Below are 21,255 nucleotides of genomic sequence, written 5' to 3' on the forward strand. Positions count from 1 at the left end.
CTTCATCGTTTTAACTTCAAAAAAAAAAAAATCTATCAATCTTGTAAATTATCACAAACACCATCATGCAAAATATCCATCATCGTTTTAACTTCAAAAAAACAATCTATCGATCTTGTAAATTATCACAAACATTATCATGCAAAATATTCATCATAATTCCAAGCTCATCATGTAGTTGTTACATGATGGTCGAAGTCGAACACCACATCAACATCTCTACCCCCAAAAACCTAGAAAGGTAAGTGGAGACACAACATCGGGAACTTACTGCATCTCGAGATTTGGATCAAGTCGGGTTGATCAACTCCCATGAAGACGACCACTGACGTTTGGGCCACAACGAGTACAACCGACGAAAGAAAGCTTAAACAGCCAATACGAACGCCAGTTATTCTTCTGCACAAAGAATCGTTCATACACATTCAACTGGAACAAAGTTGCAGTCGTTTGAAAATAAACCCTAGATGCCAGAAAGACTACGTTCTAAATTCTAAAACTATAGTACATGCACGTCGGATAAACAGCATCACACGTTATCGGAAAAGCCATGCGGGAGCGAGTCTCCCTGTTAGATCACTCGATCTCTTGCACTCCGTGCTTATGGAATAAGCACAGCACTTCTCATGATGTATCATGGCCATTAACACCCACTGCAATCGGCTGTGATCCGACTGCTTCCGCAGAGTTGTCCTAGAGAAAATGGAATAGTGTGTACGTCAATGGGGGAATCAAAGTTAATTCTAATGTAAATGTAAATTCCATGATTCCACAAAAGAAATGCCAACAACAAGCTTACCCCTTCTTTTGGTTCTGACAAGGCATTCGGAGTAGTCGGAGCTGGATTTTTCGAAAGATCCCTCATTGTTCCCTGCAGATCCGGCAACATGAATCAACATTAATCAAAAAGAGAAGTCGAGTTTATTTCACATGTATAAATAAGCAGAAAAACAATATGAATTTGAACTTTTTTTCTTATCTATTTAACTCTTTTTTTTCAATGTCTGTAGAAAATGGCCAAACAAACCATCATGTTACCTTTATTGGAAAGAAATAGGGCTTATTAGTCATCCTAATATCTTGCAAAGGTATACTGATCTGTTATGTAATTACATACTCGACAAAACCAGCAAAATAAGGAATGCCATATAAAAAGAGGATGGTGCACTTGATATTTTATCATATGTAACTCAATATGTATTGAACATGCATACTAGACAGAACATAAGAATTGACTAGGTTGGGATCAATCTTTTCAAAAGTTCAGTACAGTGATCTAAATTAAGGAATAGGTCAGAATGAATTAGATTTGAAATTAAAAAGAATATAAAATAATCATGAAATCATCTAAATCACTTTTCCAGCCAAGGACCCCCCTGCAATATTCTTGAGAAACAAACAGCACTAGTTCATACTATTAAGACAATTAAAGTATCTACCTTGTTTGCCCACACAAGTCCACATGCATTACATAAGGTCCTTGGTCCATCAGGCCCACGGCGCATCATCGGTGTAGACTTTGCACTGATGCCACAGTGATGGCACCTGTTCAAATTCAAAAGACATCTACATCAGGTCTTGAAGCTTCAGAAAATTTCCAATATTGCATGCATCATATATTGTATATAAATGGACTAATTGAGAAACACTGACAATTCATGATGACTGCTGATTACCATTTTCTCTGATGCTAATCATCAAATAGATATTACAAAGGCACCAAATTAAAGATATTCAACTGATAATTTGACATAATTAACATTTAATGTACAGAAATACACCTAGCCTGTCGCCTGAACCAAACATATCCAGCTGATGTTTGTATTAAGAACGAGTAATTGCTGATTGGAGTTCTCGAAAAGTGATTTGTATTAGCATCTGGGTTTTCGTGTTAAGTAATTTTCTTCACTTTCAAATTCGACCAACATTTGGACATTTTGACTCTTCTAATTTAAAAATTGGATTCAAAGTACTAAAAACAATTATCTAATTAGAAAATTTCCAGCATATTCTTCTCTCTCTATAACAAAGCTTTTCTTTTAAATAAACTAATTCCACAACTAGCTACCTCCTATATTGTCTCAACTACCAAAATTTCAAACTTGTGAAAAATTCAAGAAAATTGAAATCACTTAAAATAACAAAACAAAATCAATTTGAACTATGAGTATTTAACTAAATGATGTTATAGTGAAACTGCTAGTTGAGTCCAAAACTTACGCAGATGCTCCCGGGGTCTTGTTCTCTGGTGAACCCCAATTTTGGTTTGCATCAGTAGTGGTAGCACCACCAGTGGAATCTTCAGCTTTCGATTTAGATGATGTAAATTGACCCCTGTTTCTTTGCATCCTGTAAGACGTTCAAAGAGAAATTAAAAATCATGGCAAAACTAACAGCAAGGAACAGAGAGAGAGATACAATTGTCTATAATTGTAAACCACAATCTTGGCAAAACTAATAAGTCACAACAACTGGTACACATCAGTGGTATATGATTGCAACCTACACTACTAGGCAAATAGCTTAACATGCAACACTTGTATATGTCACATTCTTACAGTTATATGCAGCCATTACATACATGTAACAATGGTCATGCACCCAATATGTTTCCCCTTACCTATTGCAGGAAGCCAAAGAGCACGTGGCAGCAAAACCTGACTATCATTCAACCTGGTACTTTTAAACAATATTTGTCTTACACCAAAATAAAAACTACTGTATCCAAAATAATTCATCAAGATTCACTGTGTATATCAACCATTCTCAGATCCTTTAGGCTTTATCACCAGTAGTCTCATGCGCTGCCACCCTTTCTTTTCTCTGAAGTTTAAAATAATTGAATAAATAAATTACCATATCTGACTTTGTTGTCACTTCTGTTTACTTTTTCCAACTGAAAACGGCTGATTTAGATACAATACTTTATAGTCTGGTGTAAGTCAATTAATGTCTAAAAGTTCTAGGTTGAACGACACAAGCAGGTTTGTTCCTTCACCATGCCCAAAGGCTTCAGGCAATAGGCAGGGGGGCATACTAGAGGGTACCTTTAAGTTTCTGAGCTACCTACTTCAAAATTCTTTTTCTATTTTAATAATATGGTTGAAGACATAGTCTATTTTGTTTAACACACAGACCAACACAATAACATTGGTGCATTTGAGTTAACTAGATTAACATCAACAAACCTATATATTTCACTTTACTAAAAGTACAGGGCAAGTTTGGTACTGTTAAACTTTTTTTTTTCCATTTATGAGAATAAAAAAACAATATTTATATTTTGCCTGTCATTTTGTTTAATTTTAAAAAAGTTTTTTCTATGATCATCAGTAGATAGTTAGTTACTTTTACAATAACAATCAAAAGATATGTTTCTATCAAAAACAAAGTCAAATCTTTTAGTATTATTAACAGAAAAGTGAAAAAACATATCAACTCTTCTAAATACTATAAAAAACAACGTCACCTCTGTTATTATTATTATCAGAAAATTAAAAGCATATCCACTCTCATTATCATTTTTATATTGGGTAGTGAGTAACATAATACATTTGTATAAGAGGGATTTTTATGGTATCCTGTTGATAATTCAAACAAAAAGTTCACAAACAACCGTCATCTCTCTTGGACAGGACACCACAAACTAATGGAATCCAATTATCATCCTTTATATCCAAGACATAAACAGGGACTTAGATCAAACTTCCTGATTTTTCGTCAGCTCCATTAATTACTTCCCTGACCGGGAAGGTTAGATGGAACTGTTCTTTGCTTCATTAGGTATCAAATTAAAAGCAAAACCATCCATAGTAAGTACATAATCAGCAAACCTTTGCAAAATCTACTTTCATGTTACTCATGGTTGATTTTTCTGCAAATGAAATTTTCAACAAAGAGTACACTGGCAAAACATGTGAACTTGCCTCAGGCTATTAAGAGACACTTGTAAAACAAAAGCAGTAATGATTTAAGATAATGCAACCTCCTACCTCAGTGCGACCTCCTTCCGAACAGTGTACCGTATTTTCTTTTCAAAATTTCTCTCTTTCCGCTTCTCCCGAAAGCGCATCAAGGATGCAACTCTATGGGGAATATTCACACGCTGTCATGTCGCAAAGCAACTCAACTATTAGACACTAAAAATGCCCGCGTCATGAACTAATTGACATGCTGGGAGTCGTAAAAGATACCCTGTTTTGTACAGAAGTTGACGGAAAAGGATTCAGGCCAGTATGCATCTCACGGCCTCCAAGCAACAAGAGCACGGCTTGAACCTACGAAGTTAAACAGACAAGAAACAAAGAGAAACACGAATTTATTCAGCAAGATTCTATCTTTGAGACTGAAGGTAGTCAATCACATACGAGGTAGAAAAAACGTCACCTTTTCTGGGGAGACGGAATCGAAAACATAAACATCGCCTTGGAACGACAGCGTGAGCTGATTCCCGCCCACTTGCGGCGAGATCAGGGTTTGGGCATCACCCAAATGGTTCGGATCAGACGGCCCTTCCGTCTCCATCCCCTCGTGATCCATGGCCCCAACCCCGTCCTCCTCCATACCGTGGCCGACGCTGCCACTGCTGTGATCCGCATCGTGGTACTGCTGCAAGGCCTGCGCGTCGGCGGCAGCGATCAACTCTCCGTTACGGCCACTGGCACCATCGATGTGGGCCGTGAGGGCCGCGGACGGCAGGGCCTGGTGGTCGGCCGCCGTTATATGGATGTGGTGGCCCGGGTGCTCGCTCATCCCTGGATCTCTCTCGCGGGCTCGAATCCTCCCCAGCCTTCCAAATTTTGGTGAAAGAGATCAAGAAGACAACCAAAGGACAAGATTTACTGACAACAAAACCACGGATCCCTCAGTAGATTTGGGATCGATCGACCAGTTGGAGCATCGGGCCAGCAACCCACTACCTCCGGAAATGCCAACCATTCAAAAGCTTTCGGAAGGATAAAGGAAGAATCGATCGAAGAAGAACCCTAACTTGCTTCAACCAATCTGAGACCGAGGAAGCCCTAGAACGAGAGGGAGACGACAAAGTTATGTGCGCATACTAACATAGAATCATATGCGGACGGCAGATCCGACGACTCCAGTCCTTCAATAAATCACACTCGTCCGTTAAGCTGAGGCATCTTGATTCCACCATCCCACAGAATTTGTATGCGGACAATAAATCCGTCCGTTCATCTCTAAAAATATCAGTTTCAGATCATTATGGACGGTCAATAGCACCCGCGTAGAGATTTATTTGTACCAGCTTGCATACGTCAGTCCGCACGCTAAGGAAATCGACGCCGCTCGTACCATACTCCTAGCGTACGTGGCGAACCCCACCGCGGAGATTCCTGTGCGGCGCGAGTTACGTGGACGGAGGGGATGCTTTCGAGGCGAGAACCAACGGTAGATCGAAGCTTTTTATGAGGCTATTTATGCGGAATTGTGACGTCCGTAATACGTCAGTGCCAGCGAGTTGATCTAGTCTGAGATAGCGGCCACGTCATGCATTATGATTACCGCGGTAAACTTAAGTCGTTGGATTGCTGATCGAGGAGGATCCGGTTATTCAATAAATATTTTAGGGGTAATTCTGTCAAAACGAGGGATCAGATCTGCTGTTTGGATCCGATCCAAAGGATTGTTGGTTCTGGTTTCCCTCTTGCCCTTTGACTTCTTTTCTGCAAATCATTCGTCGGCAAGTCTCCTATTGGCAGAGAGTGCTGGTCCCACTGACATGGGCCACAGTCTGCTCCAACGGTAAGGAAGGTGGGTGTGCGGGTGTTCATAAGATTTGCCCTTAGACGGCCGCCCACGCTGTGTGCAGTCCAACGCCGCTCCCGCGATTTCTTCTGGGGAAGGACGAGAAGGGTTAGGGTTAGGTCTGCGATGGTGGAGGGAGAAAGGTCGGCGGTGACCGACGAGGCGTCAGCGGCAGAGGGGAGGGTGGAGGTGGGGCGGCCCGCGGTGTTGCTCGTGTGCGGGAGCCTGGTGTACTACCACTGCGCGTTCCGCGGGTCGAGTCTTCTATCCCTCGTCTCCGACGTCCTCATCGTTCTCCTCTGCTCCCTCGCCATCCTCGGCATGCTGTTACGCCAGATGAACATCTCGTAATGCGCCGTCCCCCTCCATCTTTATATCATTTAGTAATTTATAGTCAGTTTATGATCGAAGTTGATTCCATCGATGAAGATTTAGTTTCTCCAAACGTAAAGTTACCAAAAATTAGTTTTTGCGATATACACAGTTAAATTTGAGATTTTATTGGAAACAATTGCAAATAGGAGTTATTGCATATTTGTGCTGGTAAGTAATGATTATGTTAGAGCTTCTTGTTTAGCATCTTCCACTGATTTTTTCAATGAAGAATGATTGGTGGAGCAACTCATAACTGTCTAAATCATTTTCTAAGACGGGAAGGAGTTTCCTTATAATCTTAAATTAGAGTTCTGCTATGATCAAAAGGTGGAGAATTGAAGAAAATTTAATCCTCAGTTGTGTTTTTTATTGGTAGTGTGACTTTGGCATGGATGCCAATGTATTGTTCCTGGGCGTTGAAAACCCTTGCAGTTGATAGACTTGTGATTTAAAAAGGGACATTTCGAGGTTTCTTAATAATTCTCAAATATGTTTATTGAAAAGAATAATGGCTCTAAGTGTCACACTGATACTTTCTTGCTTGAGTTTTGTCTTCTGATACTGAATGGTTATATCTTATTTCTGAACTTTATGATAAGAGGTTTTTCTTTGCTAATGCATCCATATCTTTCATGAATCTTCTTAGGGTACCTGTGGATCCTCTTGAATGGCAGATATCACAGGACATGGCCAACACCATTGTTGCTTGCTTGGCCAATACAGTTGGAGCAGCAGAGTCTGTGTTAAGGGTTGCCGCAACAGGGCATGACAAGAGGCTGTTCCTTAAGGTAATTATCTCAGAACTGCATGACATTGTGTTGTGGCAATTACTTGTGATTTCTTTATTTTATCATCATGCTAATTTGATGGACGCTACTATTTGGTTATTGAAATTCTTTGACCAGTTTTTTCCTCTAAAATATTAGCACATTTTTTCTGGTCAGGATTTAAAGATAGGCTGCCTTTTATTCCTCTTAAATGAAGATTCTGTCATTGTTTGAAGATGTTAAATATGTTTTCCATACTTCTCCTTCAGCATGTAATTTTGAAGGTAGATTTTTCACACCATATGTGCATGACTAAAGTAGGATGCTACTTTTTAGTTTAGTTATTGCTATCAATAGGAGTGTAGCGAAAAAGTAGATAATCTTAAAAATACAATTTACTAAACAAAATAATAAGGTTTCTCTTATACATAGTGATTTTGACGTCTATACATAATTATAATATCTAACCAAAAGAATAACACACACGCATAAAATGTCCAAAATTTATACATATAAAATTGTCGACAAGTCATAGTCTATATGTGCACTAGCATGGGCTCGCACATTCTCACTTCCCTGTCCAATCGCTTGGTTGGAGTACTAGTATCCTTATCTGCAAAATAAGAACTATAGTGAGTAATCACTCAGTGATTATATGTCTTTATAGCTTTATTTAGGTGAGCATGTATTCTATCATGTATACAACATTTTAAAATCATAGGCATAAGATATTTAATAGTAAACACATCATCCTATGGCTTCTTTAGCAAGCATAACCATACAACATAGTATATGCACAATGAAAAGATAAAATTTTACATCGAAATAACTCAAAATGCTTATATGCACATGTAAGAATCATGGCACATTCATGGACTCCTACACCCCATATCATAACCTATACGTGCATTCTCACACTACACATCATCATAATATATACGTGCAATCTCATACCACATATCATCGTAATATATACGTGCACTCTCATATCACACATCATAATACATATGTGCACTCTCACATTGCATGTCATAGCATATATATGCATCAGACATCATAACACATTCGTGTATTTTCACATTGCACGTTATAGAAAATATGTGCACTCCCACACCACACATCATCATATATATACATTCATACAATAAATTTTCATCGTAATTCATATATTTCTATACTTACATAATTTGTATATTAACATTGAGCTCATGCCTAGCTCATGACAATCATATTATTCAAAACATGCTTTCCAAAATGCATTATGAATATAATAATTTATACGATCTCTATTTTACAGTGAATTAAACTTATACTTACCTGATTTAACCCCAAATGAAGATGACAGTGAAAGACCACATTCCTTAATGACCACGTGTACTAAGAAGCGGTACACCTATCAAATTAGGAGCATTGGGTCATGAGATACCTTAATTAAAAACCCTACATCTTGAATTGTTGATTTGGAATAATCCATAGCAATAACTCAAATTTTTTTTGATAAAATCCCTTCTTAAATATACTATACTCAACTTGAAGATTTATCTAAATTTGACCATTAATTTTTCAACAATTCACTCTATAATAAATTGAACTAGTTAGTATCAATTAAATCATCGCATAATTCTGTGAAGTTATTTTACTTCACTATTCTAACTGACCAAGTGATCTTAATTTCCATAAAATTTTGCAGAAAACTCATATAAAACAAAATACACATCAAATTTCAGCTTAAAACATAATTATTTGGAGGCTAAACTATTCTCCCAATTCAACTATCAATACTTATTTTGTTATGCTAAAATTGGGTTGGGATTATTTGAACTTATATCTTGGTGCACAGAGATGGTATTCATTAAATTCCAAACCCACATAACCCTAAGGGAATCTTTTAAAACATATCAAAAGAATAAAGCCTAATCATATCCCTAAGGGGGTTCATTCAGCTCAAAAAGGACCCCTTCTCAATAAACAAGAGATTCTGAATGTCTCAGATTGAGACACTCATAAGTCTATGCACTAATCTTAGATTAAAGTTATACCAGAGACCTTAGAACCATAAGAGATTTATACAAAACATATCAAAAAATCAAAGATTAATTTGAAGCCTAGGTTACTCAAAAGCAACTGAAAAGATCAGTTTATAATTTGTAAAATTAAAATCCTAGGTATAGCAAGGGAAGAATTGAGATTTTTTTACCTCGGTCTTCCTTAGAGTTGGAGTTTCTTTTCCTCCATTAAAACATAGTGAAAGCTGAGAGAATGGCTAAAGAAAGAGAGAAATGATCATAGGTTATTAGGTGGGTAAGAAGGATGAGGCCAAAATAGGGTAAAGGTGTTTAAGAGGCTACCTTGAGGTCTAGGGTTCAATCTTATTAAATCTCATTTCAAGTTTTCTTTTTTCTTTTCTTCTTTTGATAATATAATTTTAATATTGCAGCAATTTCAATTGAGTCTTATTTGGTTTGACGAGAATGACATGTTTCGATCTAAATTCATCCTTCAATTACACTTATGGATCTCAACATTTTTAGTGTCACACATTTTTAATTTTCATTTTCATTTAATTTTTCATTACTCCATCCATGCCTAAGTAACCTATTATTCTCTACATATATGATGTTTAAAACTCAAAACTTTTTATTTTAATTATGGTCAAATTCATCCAAGCCTTAAGATTCAATTAAGGTCGATTATAATTCAATAACCACTTCTAATCACTATATGCATGTTTATTATCATAACTTAACCTCATACTTAAGTCCACTAGCATACTTAGGCTTGTTGCGCCGAACGACCGTGCCTTTTTGCTACAAAATATTCTTAAAGTAGACATTTATGCTTATACATGCTTAACCAACATTTTGTAGAATACTGTGAATAATATTGTTGGAAAGTATGTACTTCAATCTTAAAAGTTAAAAACATGAGCATATCATTTATCATATTTATAAAATATAAACATCATAAATCATATTACCAAGTGAGGATAACATATACATATTATTTGTGCTTCTATTAGCATACTAATTATAATTCAGTATGTATAAGACTCGGGCACTACAGTTTTTTTTATTTCAATTGGTCTCCAATATGTAAAATATTCTACTATTTTTTGCCTCTTAATATCACTCAGCCTTCTCTAGTTTGTACCATTTCAGTTTTGGGCATCTAAAAACTATTTCTGTGCGGCAAATGGTATATCATATCATATCCGTGATTGCCTTGCTGAAAGGTTATTATACTGGTCTGGCTCAGTGATGATTTGGAGTCATGAATTAACTCCGACTTTGTATGTTCTTAAGCCAGACAATGAAAGTTCTACTCATCAAGCCAATTACTGAAATTTTAACTAAAGACTCTTAATCCAATTGCATATTTCACTTGGTTTTTTTTATTTTAATGGAATGCAATACTGGCCATCCAATATGATCTGAGTTAACCTACCATGAGATAAGCACTATAACCGTTTTTTTCAAGCTAATTTGTTCTTCTCCTCTCCAAAAGCCTTTGGTTGAATGAGCTAGAAGGATGGCTGCATGGGACTTCATCATACAGAGGTTTTCTTTAAATGGATCCGGTTCACTTCCCACCGATTGGATTCCTTTTTGTTGGTCCCTCGTTTGGAACCTTTACAGGATGCTAGATCATAAAGAAACCTCCTTTTGACTATTGATAGATTATTTTCACTTTCTTTTTCCTTGATTAAATTATGTGAAACCTAATAATTGAACTTAGTATGCTAGCTTTACACCTTTGAGCAGCTACATGTCTTGATTGCACAACCTTGTTTTCAATTTGGAAATATTAAGATTCTTTATACCTTCCAAGCATTGACTTGGTAGCCCCTCACTTTGCACTTAAGATTTTGATTTTTAGCAGAAACTGATCCAAACCATTAGCACGCAGAAGGAAGATAGTTTTCGTGTGTCTTGGGTGCCTGGTACACCTCTGCATCAAAAGGCGCCGTAATATGATTATTCATCTTACTTGCATTTCAATTTTTTATTTTTTGAACTTCTACTGAGCTCTCATCTGAATGAAATTAAGGCAGAACACATGCAACCAACTTTTCTGCATTACCTTGCAGTCTCTTTATTTTGCAGGTGGTTCTCACTCTCTACCTCTTGTCAACTTTGGGACGAGCAGCTTCAGGTGTTACAATTGCTTATGCTGGTAAAGTTCGGATGATGTTGCTCTTTACTCTTCAATTTTGTTAACTTACCGTCTTAACTTCACGTGAGGGTTATGGTTTCTATGTGAAATTCAAATTAGCCCTCATAATGACATTGCGAATCATCTATGAGTTGTAACTTTGCTTTCATTATCTTCGACTACGGTAAGCTGATAACCGTACAGATGAACTGATCATTTATCCTTGTGCAACAGGATTGTGCTTGTTATGTCTCTACTTCTTTGCGCGAAGTTTGGAGCTCATATCCAGGTGCACTTCTCAGTTCTCCAAGAGAAGCGACTCTGCAGCCGGAGATCAGGATGTCATGTAACATTAACATTTACACATTTACCTTCAAGACTCTTTCTTCAAAGGTTGATTCCAATTTCTATGGACTGCTTCCAAAAACTCTGGTTAATTCCATTTGGTTCACTGCAATGTGACTGTGTATACACATTTACAATATGAAAGATGACTCCAGAAAATAAATACCATCTCTTATTTTTTTCATGTATTCCACCTTACAGCTCTTAATTGAGGCTATGGTCATGAGTCATTTCTAGTGAGTGGGTTTTCTCAGCTCAAAGTTAGATTTTCTCCATCAAGTGAATCTGATAACATCAACTCTTGCATCATTTTAGTGGATAGGTGTAGTGTGCTCAATGTCATACTATAAGAATCTAATATTGCTTGAATGGAAGGAGTAAATTAATTAGAAAATAAATATCAACTACAGCATTTGAGCAGAACATGTGGTTCCACACATCCAATTGATCAATCAAGTCAAGAAAGGAAGATAACTTTTTCTTTCTTATGACTACTTTCACATCATTAATGATCAGGCAATTTAAAGGATAAGTGGATGAACAATTTCAGTCAAGAAATAAAACATTTTTTCTTGTGGTTCCACACATCCAATTGATCAATCAAGTCAAGAAAGGAAGATAACTTTTTCTTTCTTATGACTACCTCCACATCATTACTGATCAGGCAATTTAAAGGATAAGTGGATGAACAATTTCAGTCAATAAATAAAACATACAAGGAACAAATTATTGGGACTATCAACACATACAAGGATCAAGAATGTCATCACTCCTAAATAAAAGCAAAATATTACACTTACCTTGCTCCACTACCTCTTCTTTTCATATTGTTCTGCATTTCCTTCTTCAGAATCATAGAAAAAATGTGCATAAGAATCATAGAGAAACAGTCATAACTTTCACAACAAAGCATCCATTTACTTGGTTAGCATAAAAGAGAAACTATCAGTTTGACATGCTAATGCACTGTCTTCCGAAAACAAACTGGTAAAAGAGAATGATTTTTTTCACATTGGAACAATGGAGTCAAGCAATAAACTTATACATAGCAGTCCCTGAGGAACAAGTGGAAGAAGTAACAAAGTTTAAATATGGTGAAATATGTGTCCTGTTGTAGTGGTTTTGCGATACCCTACATTGTATGGAACATTCAATATGACATATACAGCTCAAATGAATACTTGTACATAACATGAACCAACTTAAAGTAGGCTGGATCGAATGTGTCTTGATGGCATCGTTGGTGCAGGGAATAAACACAAAGCAATTCCTCAGACACTTTAGTACAAGCCTTGACTAATCCCGGTGATGGATAGGCATCAGTGAAGGACATCATGCAGCATAGACAACAGATCAAGTGGGTAACTTCAGGCTGGAATTAGAGATCTTGCACGTATTATTTTGTATGTGCTATGGAAAACAACCCACTTCTGACTCTTAATGATGGTGCAGAACTTGTGATCTGCTGTCAGAAAAGGTTAACTACCAAGAAGAAATATCTAGAACGGTTTTGGCACACTTGTAAAATGTATCTATTGAGCAGAAATCAAATGCTTCCTGCATCACCCTTTAAGATTTCAATCCATCATATCATGTGTAAGATCTGGTAGGAGCACCTTCCAAATGCAACCTGCACTCACAATTCAACCAACATGCAGAAGCATTTTCTTTAACTTTTTGAAGATTCACAATCAAGGAACTCAGTAAATGACATAATTTAAGCAAAGTCTTCTCCAGGAAACACAAAAAAAATTCATAGGTATTAAAGCAGGGACTAAGGAATCACTCCTTATGGTCACTATAAAAAGCAAGTCTCCATAAAACACGACAAAGTGTTCTTCTTTTTTAACTTCTAATAATCCTATCTTTACTACTAGACATCCTAGCAAGACTAAAACTTAGTGTCATGTAAATTACAGATTTTGGTTTTTCAAGTAAATTCTGCATCTACCTTTTGCCTCCGCTAAATCAGACATTTGATAGGCATCAAGAAATTATTCAAGTTTGTACTAATGCAATGTTGCAGGTCACAACTAGACATATGTCAGCGGACAAAACTGAAATGCTTGGCCCATTTGAAAAATGAAACTATTGACTAGAAATCGATCAAATCTAAGATACTAAAACAAAAGAACCCATATAATTTTTGTTGACAATTTTAGGCATGATGTATTTACTTACTGGTAAACATATGTACTGCCAATATGAAAGTACTTCTGTTTTTGGTACTCTGAAATTAGTAGAATCCCTTGGAAAGAAAATTGATAGAAATATGGTCACAGATTTTGCAATTGGAACATCAGAGGGAGGCAAAAGTTGGTGGTCATCGTTATTGTAAAGACTTTCAAGGCCAATTGTCTTGCAGGGGCCTAAGGATAGTCATGGAGCTGTAGAGAGTAGAAAATTCATTTTAGAAGACAATCCAAATAGTAATGATCAAACATGTTTTTCACGTAGGTTTTAGGTATATCTTTTCAAGAATAAAAGGTAGAAATAATGCCACACACATGTTATTTCCACATTTTCTCATTCTTCTTCAGTTTAAGCAGCAGTTTTTGCTAAACAAATCATATATGATCTTACCCAACTAAAAAGTGAGAACAATATGGCTGCAACTAATGCCGCTTCATTTCTTGGAAAATATTAGACACATTTGGGGACAGCCTCGGAAGGAACCTGAATAGCTGCACAGTGGACAAGACAGTCAGTATGGAGAGTAAATATTGATCCTTAAAGGTCAAGTTGAGACCAAAGAAATAAAAACTGGTATTTAAAATCAATTAAATAATATTATGTCCCAGAGTCTGGAACAGTGAGTTATTGAAGTGAAACACTTCTTATGCATATTGGGAATTACAATGGTACTCCATATGATGGCATCAAAAGTGACAAAGTCTCAGCATTCCTAGTATTAATAACTAATAGACATGCACTCATTCGTGTCAACATTCATATGACACAAAAATTCCAGAAAATTATCCAGTTACCGACAGAATATTTACCAGAAGTACACATTTCAATAGGTGTCTGGTTAGTACATATATTTACATGTATCAATGCAGTGATAGCATGCATTTTATTCTGTTGAAAGAGAGTCTGCAAAAGCTACTTAAAGGACCTACCCAAAGCTTCACACAGGCATCAATCACAACTGGAACTGAGCAAATGAAAATGGTTATTGCAGCTTTATCAATTTCAAGCCCATAATGCTCAAGAATAATCTCTATCAAAGCCTGCCAACCAGACTCAGAATGATACCTGCATTTGGGTGTTTTTTCAGTTATTAACTAAATAAAAATGTAATTCTTATTGTAACAAGCATGATCTACATATGAAAGTGTGAATATACAACACATTATAGAATTGTTCATCAATGCAATTCAAGAATTAAGAATAAAGTGATAATTGGTTACAAGGAAAATCTAGTGCACTGTTTGTTGTTTAATTCACCCAAACAAAAAGATGACCTTAAAAAATCATCTTTAGTAGGAAAGAAAGCTTAAAAAGGAATCAAGAAGTTTGGATTAGGACTTAAGTTTCATGTCAGGAATAATATACATGTTTGGTGCTGGTAACCATTGTTGTGTATTTTGATAAGCTTCACAATGTTTCAGCTGATCAACTGAACCTCACAAGGTTGTATATATGAAGCAGATATGTTCTTATTCAACATGATATTTATGCAGAAATTGACAGAACTGAAAAAATAAAAATTTTAAAAATGGGACTGATGGTAAAACTTTGCACTTTGCAGAAAAGATTGAAAAATGCTACCTTACAGAATCAAGCTTCAGCTGCTCAATTACTTTGATGAGTAACATAAAAAGCAAGGAGACCACTCTATAGTAGCACAAGGTTTGATAAGCACACAAGGAACTGGTGGTATTCAAATTAATGAAATAGAAGTATCATGAACAAGCATCACAACATTATCACTTTACAAATTTGTAAGGACTCAAAGATGATATAGCATTAGCAACCCAAGCAATCATTAGTACCCATAATAAAAATATATGAAAAAATAATTGACAACTAATTGGTAAAGGATAACCTTATAAAAATTTAAAAATAGAGAAAATAAAAAATGGTAACTTTTATCAATGTGGACGTTCAATAAACTTTTGTTGTTCCTGGATATAATTATGATAGATGGGATCAGGATCCATTGTGACAAGAACGTCAAGACATGTTTATTATTTAAAGTAAACCAACCAAATATGCTTATACAGATTGTGTTGCATCAACAAAGGGTCTTCATGGTGAAGATCCATGACACATATGGCTTTATTTGACACCATGATGTTTGGTCATATCAGTTCAAATAAACAGTCTTTAGCTTTCAATTGTGAAGGAATTGGAGCAAATAAGCGCATAAATTCAAATACCTTACCCCAAAAAAATATCTGTGATTAAAATAATAAGGAATGCTTTCCCTGTGTCTGAAATGTTATTTAGTAGCTTATATCCTGTAAACTTTAGCAAAGCAACCTGAAGAAGCAAACGCAATTAATATGAGAAATCTGTAGACAATTTCCACAGTAACATACACAGTGAAGCACACAAACAAAAAGGAGAATGCAACCTAAGGAAATATAGCATGCAAGCATTACCATCCCATCTTCTATAATCAATTGACAACAAAAATACCACAATAGAGCAAACACCAAATTACGACTAAAACAAAATAAATTTGTCAAGTAAATTTGAGTATCATGTGAACTAAACCTTCAAAACTGTACCATGTGATATTAAAAAAGTCAAAAAATTTATGTCCGAACTAATAACTACATCCAGAGGGCAATTATCCTCACCTAGACTTCTGCCCATGGTCAACTGCTTGACACTTCAACTGTGTTACCATTTGATAAAGCCTAATGGTAGAGAGCACTCAGCAGTACATGTATATTTAAGATCTTGTTATTGATGTTCCTCGACATCAATTGGTTATTAACTAGACATTGCACCAAATTGATTTAAGGTATGCAATTTATACTAGATCCAGTAGATCCTGTGCCTCATCCCTCCTTCATGGTTGTTAAAGCCACTTAAATCATGTCAAGAAATACTTACACAAATCAATGGCTTAATTTTACCATATAAATACAATTGCAGATATAAACCCTTGAACCCAAATAAAAAATGTGTATAGACTATAGATACCCTATAAAGATTAATGTGAATTCTCTGAGGCAAGTAGACTTATTGGGTCATGTACTAAGTAGCATACTCACTTTGCTCTTATTGAAGTAGATAAGAATGAATAATGTGATGCTATACACCATGTCTGACCAAATGTTTGCAAATGCTTTTCGGTTCTCTAATCTCCATTCATCTCTTAGATCTATCCTGATAAAACAACAGAAACAAAATCATAGATATCATAACATATTCAAAAAGGATCTAATGTAATAGATAAAGTTCCAACTATCCAATATAGAAGTAATATTTTCCAGCCAGTGGATAATTATGTACAATTATTACAATGTATAAAGTGGAAAACAAACAAGAAAAGCAACCGTAAAAGAGATATATAGAGAGAGAAAACCATAATGAAATATATCTATAAAAAGGATGCTTTATTAGACTACACAGGACAATTGGCTTAATCTAAATAAATAATATATCAGTAAATTAGCACATGTTATGGGCCCTCAACAAAGTATCCCCAATGAGTTGATAAATCTTGACTGCAAAAAAGATAACTTGAGCCTTGGTGCAATGATAGAATAATTGGAAGTTCACTTGTCTCCCCAATATGTATTCCAGTCACCATTGCTCTAACATGCTGCATGCACAGCCTTCTTACTGATTACTTCTAAATGGAACATTATAACAACACTAACAACAACATGATATAATGTCTTAACAACAACAAACTATAATGTCCAATTATTTGCGAGTGGCTATATGGATCTTTTCAGCCTTAAGTTTGGTTTATGACAATTCCATTAATCAATCTAAGAGCAATCAATTTTTTTATTATTCATAATAAAGCTTATTAGGTTTCTCTCTCTCTCTCTCTCTTTGCATCACTAATCTTAAAGGGCTCAACTAGTCTAATCGGTGCATCTATAGGTCTTCTTTAGACATGCACATATAATCTTGAAATAGTTTTATCTCATCCTATCATATGTCAGAATAACAATATGTAATTGTTCATGAATATAAACATACTATGCTAATGTTTATTTTAACCTCACACATATGAATCAATATCTTCATCTCAGAAGTTTACATATTGTTTCCTAACTGCCAAACATGTTAGGCAATAAAGCATAACAGCCTTACTTTCTTGTTGTTTCCGCTTAATCTAAGGGGTACACAACAATCATATAAAACTGTCAATGTCACTCTCTACACTAATCATTCTGCCTAAATCTATGAATGATATTAAATTCCCCTTTCTACTGAATAATATGACCAAGATCTTAAAAACTTCTACTTCAAGGAGCTGTTTCATATTGAACTCTCAACTCTTTTCTTGGCATTATTAGGGTTACACTTCAGATATTCAATTTTGGACCTTAGTCCAAATGGTGGAATGGAAAACAAAAATGTGCAAGTCATGATATATATAACTTCTAAAAAAAATAAACCACTCACTTCCAATGTTATATGTAACTCTATACATTTACAAAAATATGCAAGCCAGTGCACCTGAATATACTCCTTGGTAAAAGAGATCCAGATGGTTCAGAAATTAGTGGACTTATCCTCAGGTCATCCTGTCACTTTAATGTTCTATTGCCTTCAGAGATGCTTTTTTTTTTGGTGCATAATACCTATCTTGTTTTGTACTAGTAAAATAACTATAAGCAATCATTGGAAACACAATAAATAAGCTAACTGAAACCAACAAAATTAGATCAGAATGATAAAGATAAACATGGGTATATACTATCTTTACCTGAGAAAAAAGGACTTATGGCTAGAAAAAAATTGATGTAATAGACCCTAAAAACAGTTGGGACATTATGGCTTGTTATTATTGTTGTTGTAGAGGGATTTGAAAAGGAAAATGGAACATAGGTACTGGAAACATTACAAACATGGGTATTCACACACTTAGAGGCCCATGAACAATCCTCATGAACATTATACACAATTACATGTTACCAAAAAAGTATCAGAATTGTTCTACAACTAGTTAAATAGAAGATGCACTAGATTATATCAATCTTACGCTTTGTGCCGCAACTCCACCCAGACATCTTCATCTGAAAGAGGAGGAGATTTACCAATCTCTACCTCTAAGCGCAATCTTGCTCTCTCAAGCTTTAAAGTCTTTATCATCTCAAGTTTTTGTTGTCTCCTAACATCAAGCATCTCAGCAGCAAGTGGTACGGTCTTCACATACCTATTATACACAAAAAGGGAATTCAAACATGTTCTCAGTTGATTAAATTTACAGATTTAATGGAAGGAAACCCATACCAAGGAGACTTTCCTTGTTGGTTTAGGCACAAAACTCACAAACAAGCATGAAAGTCATGCTGGATTGCGAAAGGGATACAAGCATTAGTCAAGGGCAAGTCCAAGACCCATGGTTGTGCAAATATAGACACAGGACTGGCCCCAGCCTATATTTGTATGTTTTCCATGTTTGCTAGAGTGGAGCAATAAGTACTCTAATGCCATACCTACCTGGAATAAATGACTCTGAAATTGTAGAACTAAGGTATGATCATGCAAAGAAAAAATTTACAGACAATGAGGCATTTTAAGATTTATTGAACATGTATATGAAATAAAACCACAGGTAACTAGCTTATCATCATGCTCCTCTTAGCTGATGGCTAAATATGTTCTAAGTTCATGAAAATAGACAAAGCCACTTATTTGTATCTTGTTTGTTCTCCATAATATTTTTGCTGCTTCTCAATATTAAATAAGGTTTTAACACAAATAATAGTATAAGAGCAACAACAAAATTACAATATAAAAAACACCAAATTTGATATACAATAAATTTACAGAAATTACCTGTCTAAGAATGGCATCAGGGCAAAGTCATGAACCACAAAGTCCAATGCCCATGGAACGAGAATCAATAAAGCAACAAATTTTGCCTGGAAGAAGTCTATTGCATCAGTAATGGTTGTCACAAAAGACAAATAATATTACGACATGACCTCAACCACAAGTCTAGTAACAATTTACCATAAGCAAAAAGCTAACAAGATCTGAGAGGCTAATTAACCAGAAATATTAAATATGCTATGTAGATTATGCTTTAAGAAATGATGAAATTCTAAAGAGAATGTAGCATGCATATTTATGTTTCTGCCCTTTTCCTAGAAGTGTAGAACAGTGTAGGTTCAATGTACGAAAACTGTGACAATCTTGCTTTGTATAAATTAGTTAATAACAAGTAAATATATAAGCATTACAATATGAGATGCACAAATTCTCTGCAGAAATAACTCATAAAACAGTAATTTGCATAGGTCTGTAGGCATGTGATTTTGTGCTGAGGATGACATATAATAAACATGAGTGTACATGAAGATAATCATTAGATGGAGATGATATGTGGACCCATCATCAAATAGAGTACATGATGCTACGTAAACAAGTGTTAGGCAACCAGAAAATAATCGAAGATAGAATATTGGTTAAAGAACATAAAGTAGCCTATAAATCCAATTTTTTTGCTTCATAGAAACAACAATCCACTTAATATGATCATGCATTACTGAGATTTTTTTTTCTAGAGAAACACATCTTTACTATGAAACAAGCTTCTTCTTTGGAATGATTATGCTAAATAATCTTGGATGATTATGCTAATCTTTTCAACTTCATCTAAATCCCCACCCAGTGGCTAGAACCTAGTTTTGAGACAAAAGACAGATTCCTGAAAACTCAACCTGTACTGAGTTCAAATTCTATAGTATGCAAAATTGTACATGCCAACCTACGATTAGTTGGTTCCTCTACATACCGAACTAGTCGAAGCATACCGGAAAACTCTATCCTCGAACGACAGTTCTTCATCATTCTCAGCAATCGCATCCTTAATTGCTTCTACAAGACCCTTCTCCCGCGTTATCTCCTCTGGGTCATCGGCCACCTCGCTCGGAGGTCCCGCCGCTTCACCGCCCCAATCCTGATCCGAAGACGAAGAACCCCCGCCAGCAAGTTCATCTCCTCCAAGCCAATCTTCCCACGCTCGGCCCTCCGCATTTCTCGCATTCTCTTGTGCTTCACGGAGCTCAATGATCGCCTCAGCCCTGCTCTTCCAAGCCTCAAATCTCTCATCCTCCGGCCCGTCCTTCTCTCCGTAATCATCGCCTACCCCGTCGACGCCGAGCACATCCTCAGCACTCCAGCCGAACCAGCTCTCGTCGTCTCCGTCCGAGAAGAACTTCTGCCACCAAGATCTCTTCTTGGGGTACCCCTTATTCTTACAATTTCCAATCATTCGGGAGGCGCTCCGCCGCCGCCGACTCCGCTGAATAACAAAAGCAAGCATGTGGTTCGGCGCGCTACCGCGGCCGGGACGTGCATCGCCGAGAAAGAAAACGAGATTCCCGCGGCAAGCACTAGTCGAAGCGCTCATCAAGGGCATGAACGAGGCGCCGCATGTTTCGCGCTCATGCTACTCGTGCCGGCAACACGATCACACCTGTTCCGGCGGATTCGAGAAACCACAAGACGAAGGAGAAGAAGCGGGGACGCAGGACATCGGAGATGAGGTCGAGCGACGAGAATGGGGGAAGAGCTACGACATGAAATCGTTGGCGTCGCCGATGGAGAGCTAATGGCACAATGGATAACGTAATATATAATAATATATATATATTTTAAAATCATGACTTCCTAAATTGTTGTCCGAAAATTCATTTTT

The 21,255-nt window shown here is 36.3% G+C and overlaps 3 protein-coding genes across 5 annotated transcripts; 1 reads left to right on the plus strand and 2 right to left on the minus strand.

Annotated features, from left to right (window-relative positions):
- Window positions 1-367: 367 nt before the first annotated feature.
- LOC104000159 (GATA transcription factor 20) lies at window positions 368-5,016 on the minus strand. The gene is made up of 7 exons (XM_009422132.3): window positions 4,387-5,016; window positions 4,194-4,277; window positions 3,993-4,105; window positions 2,221-2,349; window positions 1,440-1,545; window positions 800-871; window positions 368-693 (listed from the first exon to the last, which is right to left on the minus strand). The coding sequence occupies exons 1-7, from the start codon at window positions 4,750-4,752 to the stop codon at window positions 625-627; spliced, it is 939 nt and encodes a 312-aa protein (XP_009420407.2). The 5' UTR covers window positions 4,753-5,016; the 3' UTR covers window positions 368-624.
- A 771-nt stretch (window positions 5,017-5,787) lies between these two features.
- On the plus strand, window positions 5,788-11,589 carry LOC135624471 (reticulon-like protein B23). The gene is made up of 4 exons (XM_065128104.1): window positions 5,788-6,113; window positions 6,788-6,929; window positions 11,012-11,081; window positions 11,295-11,589. Exons 1-4 carry the CDS (start codon window positions 5,893-5,895, stop codon window positions 11,408-11,410), a joined length of 549 nt encoding a protein of 182 aa, XP_064984176.1. The 5' UTR covers window positions 5,788-5,892; the 3' UTR covers window positions 11,411-11,589.
- An 801-nt stretch (window positions 11,590-12,390) lies between these two features.
- On the minus strand, window positions 12,391-21,162 carry LOC135624470 (protein DAY-LENGTH-DEPENDENT DELAYED-GREENING 1, chloroplastic-like). 3 transcript variants are annotated; one of them, XR_010491699.1, is made up of 9 exons: window positions 20,350-21,162; window positions 19,389-19,474; window positions 18,589-18,762; window positions 16,637-16,751; window positions 15,796-15,893; window positions 14,528-14,663; window positions 13,989-14,089; window positions 13,587-13,792; window positions 12,391-13,035 (listed from the first exon to the last, which is right to left on the minus strand). XR_010491699.1 is itself a non-coding variant. In XM_065128102.1 (8 exons), the coding sequence occupies exons 1-7, from the start codon at window positions 20,974-20,976 to the stop codon at window positions 14,021-14,023; spliced, it is 1,305 nt and encodes a 434-aa protein (XP_064984174.1). In that variant the 5' UTR covers window positions 20,977-21,162; the 3' UTR covers window positions 12,391-13,035; window positions 13,989-14,020. The 3 variants fall into 3 exon arrangements, 2 of the variants coding, with proteins under 2 accessions (XP_064984174.1, XP_064984175.1); XM_065128102.1 differs by lacking the exon at window positions 13,587-13,792; XM_065128103.1 differs by lacking the exons at window positions 12,391-13,035; window positions 13,587-13,792; window positions 13,989-14,089 and having other exon boundaries at window positions 15,791-15,893.
- Window positions 21,163-21,255: the final 93 nt, after the last annotated feature.

Source organism: Musa acuminata, chromosome BXJ2-10, assembly GCF_036884655.1.
Source record: "Musa acuminata AAA Group cultivar baxijiao chromosome BXJ2-10, Cavendish_Baxijiao_AAA, whole genome shotgun sequence".
NCBI classification, from domain to species: Eukaryota; Viridiplantae; Streptophyta; class Magnoliopsida; order Zingiberales; family Musaceae; genus Musa; species Musa acuminata.

Bases quoted from the DNA above. Each gene is read 5' to 3' on its own strand.
- LOC135624471 (XM_065128104.1), top strand. From the start codon at position 5,893: ATGGTGGAGGGAGAAAGGTCGGCGGTGACCGACGAGGCGTCAGCGGCA. The intron at 6,114-6,787 runs GTAATGCGCCGT...GAATCTTCTTAG, and splicing joins TTACGCCAGATGAACATCTC to GGTACCTGTGGATCCTCTTG. The intron at 6,930-11,011 runs GTAATTATCTCA...TTTATTTTGCAG, and splicing joins ACAAGAGGCTGTTCCTTAAG to GTGGTTCTCACTCTCTACCT.
- LOC104000159 (XM_009422132.3), bottom strand. From the start codon at position 4,752: ATGAGCGAGCACCCGGGCCACCACATCCATATAACGGCGGCCGACCAC. The intron at 872-1,439 runs GTAGATACTTTA...CCGGATCTGCAG, and splicing joins GACTTGTGTGGGCAAACAAG to GGAACAATGAGGGATCTTTC. The intron at 694-799 runs GTAAGCTTGTTG...CATTTTCTCTAG, and splicing joins TGTCAGAACCAAAAGAAGGG to GACAACTCTGCGGAAGCAGT.
- LOC135624470 (XM_065128102.1), bottom strand. From the start codon at position 20,976: ATGCCCTTGATGAGCGCTTCGACTAGTGCTTGCCGCGGGAATCTCGTT. The intron at 18,763-19,388 runs GTAATTTCTGTA...TGTGTATAATAG, and splicing joins CTGATGCCATTCTTAGACAG to GTATGTGAAGACCGTACCAC. The intron at 16,752-18,588 runs GTAAGATTGATA...TTGTTTTATCAG, and splicing joins GTGGAGTTGCGGCACAAAGC to GATAGATCTAAGAGATGAAT.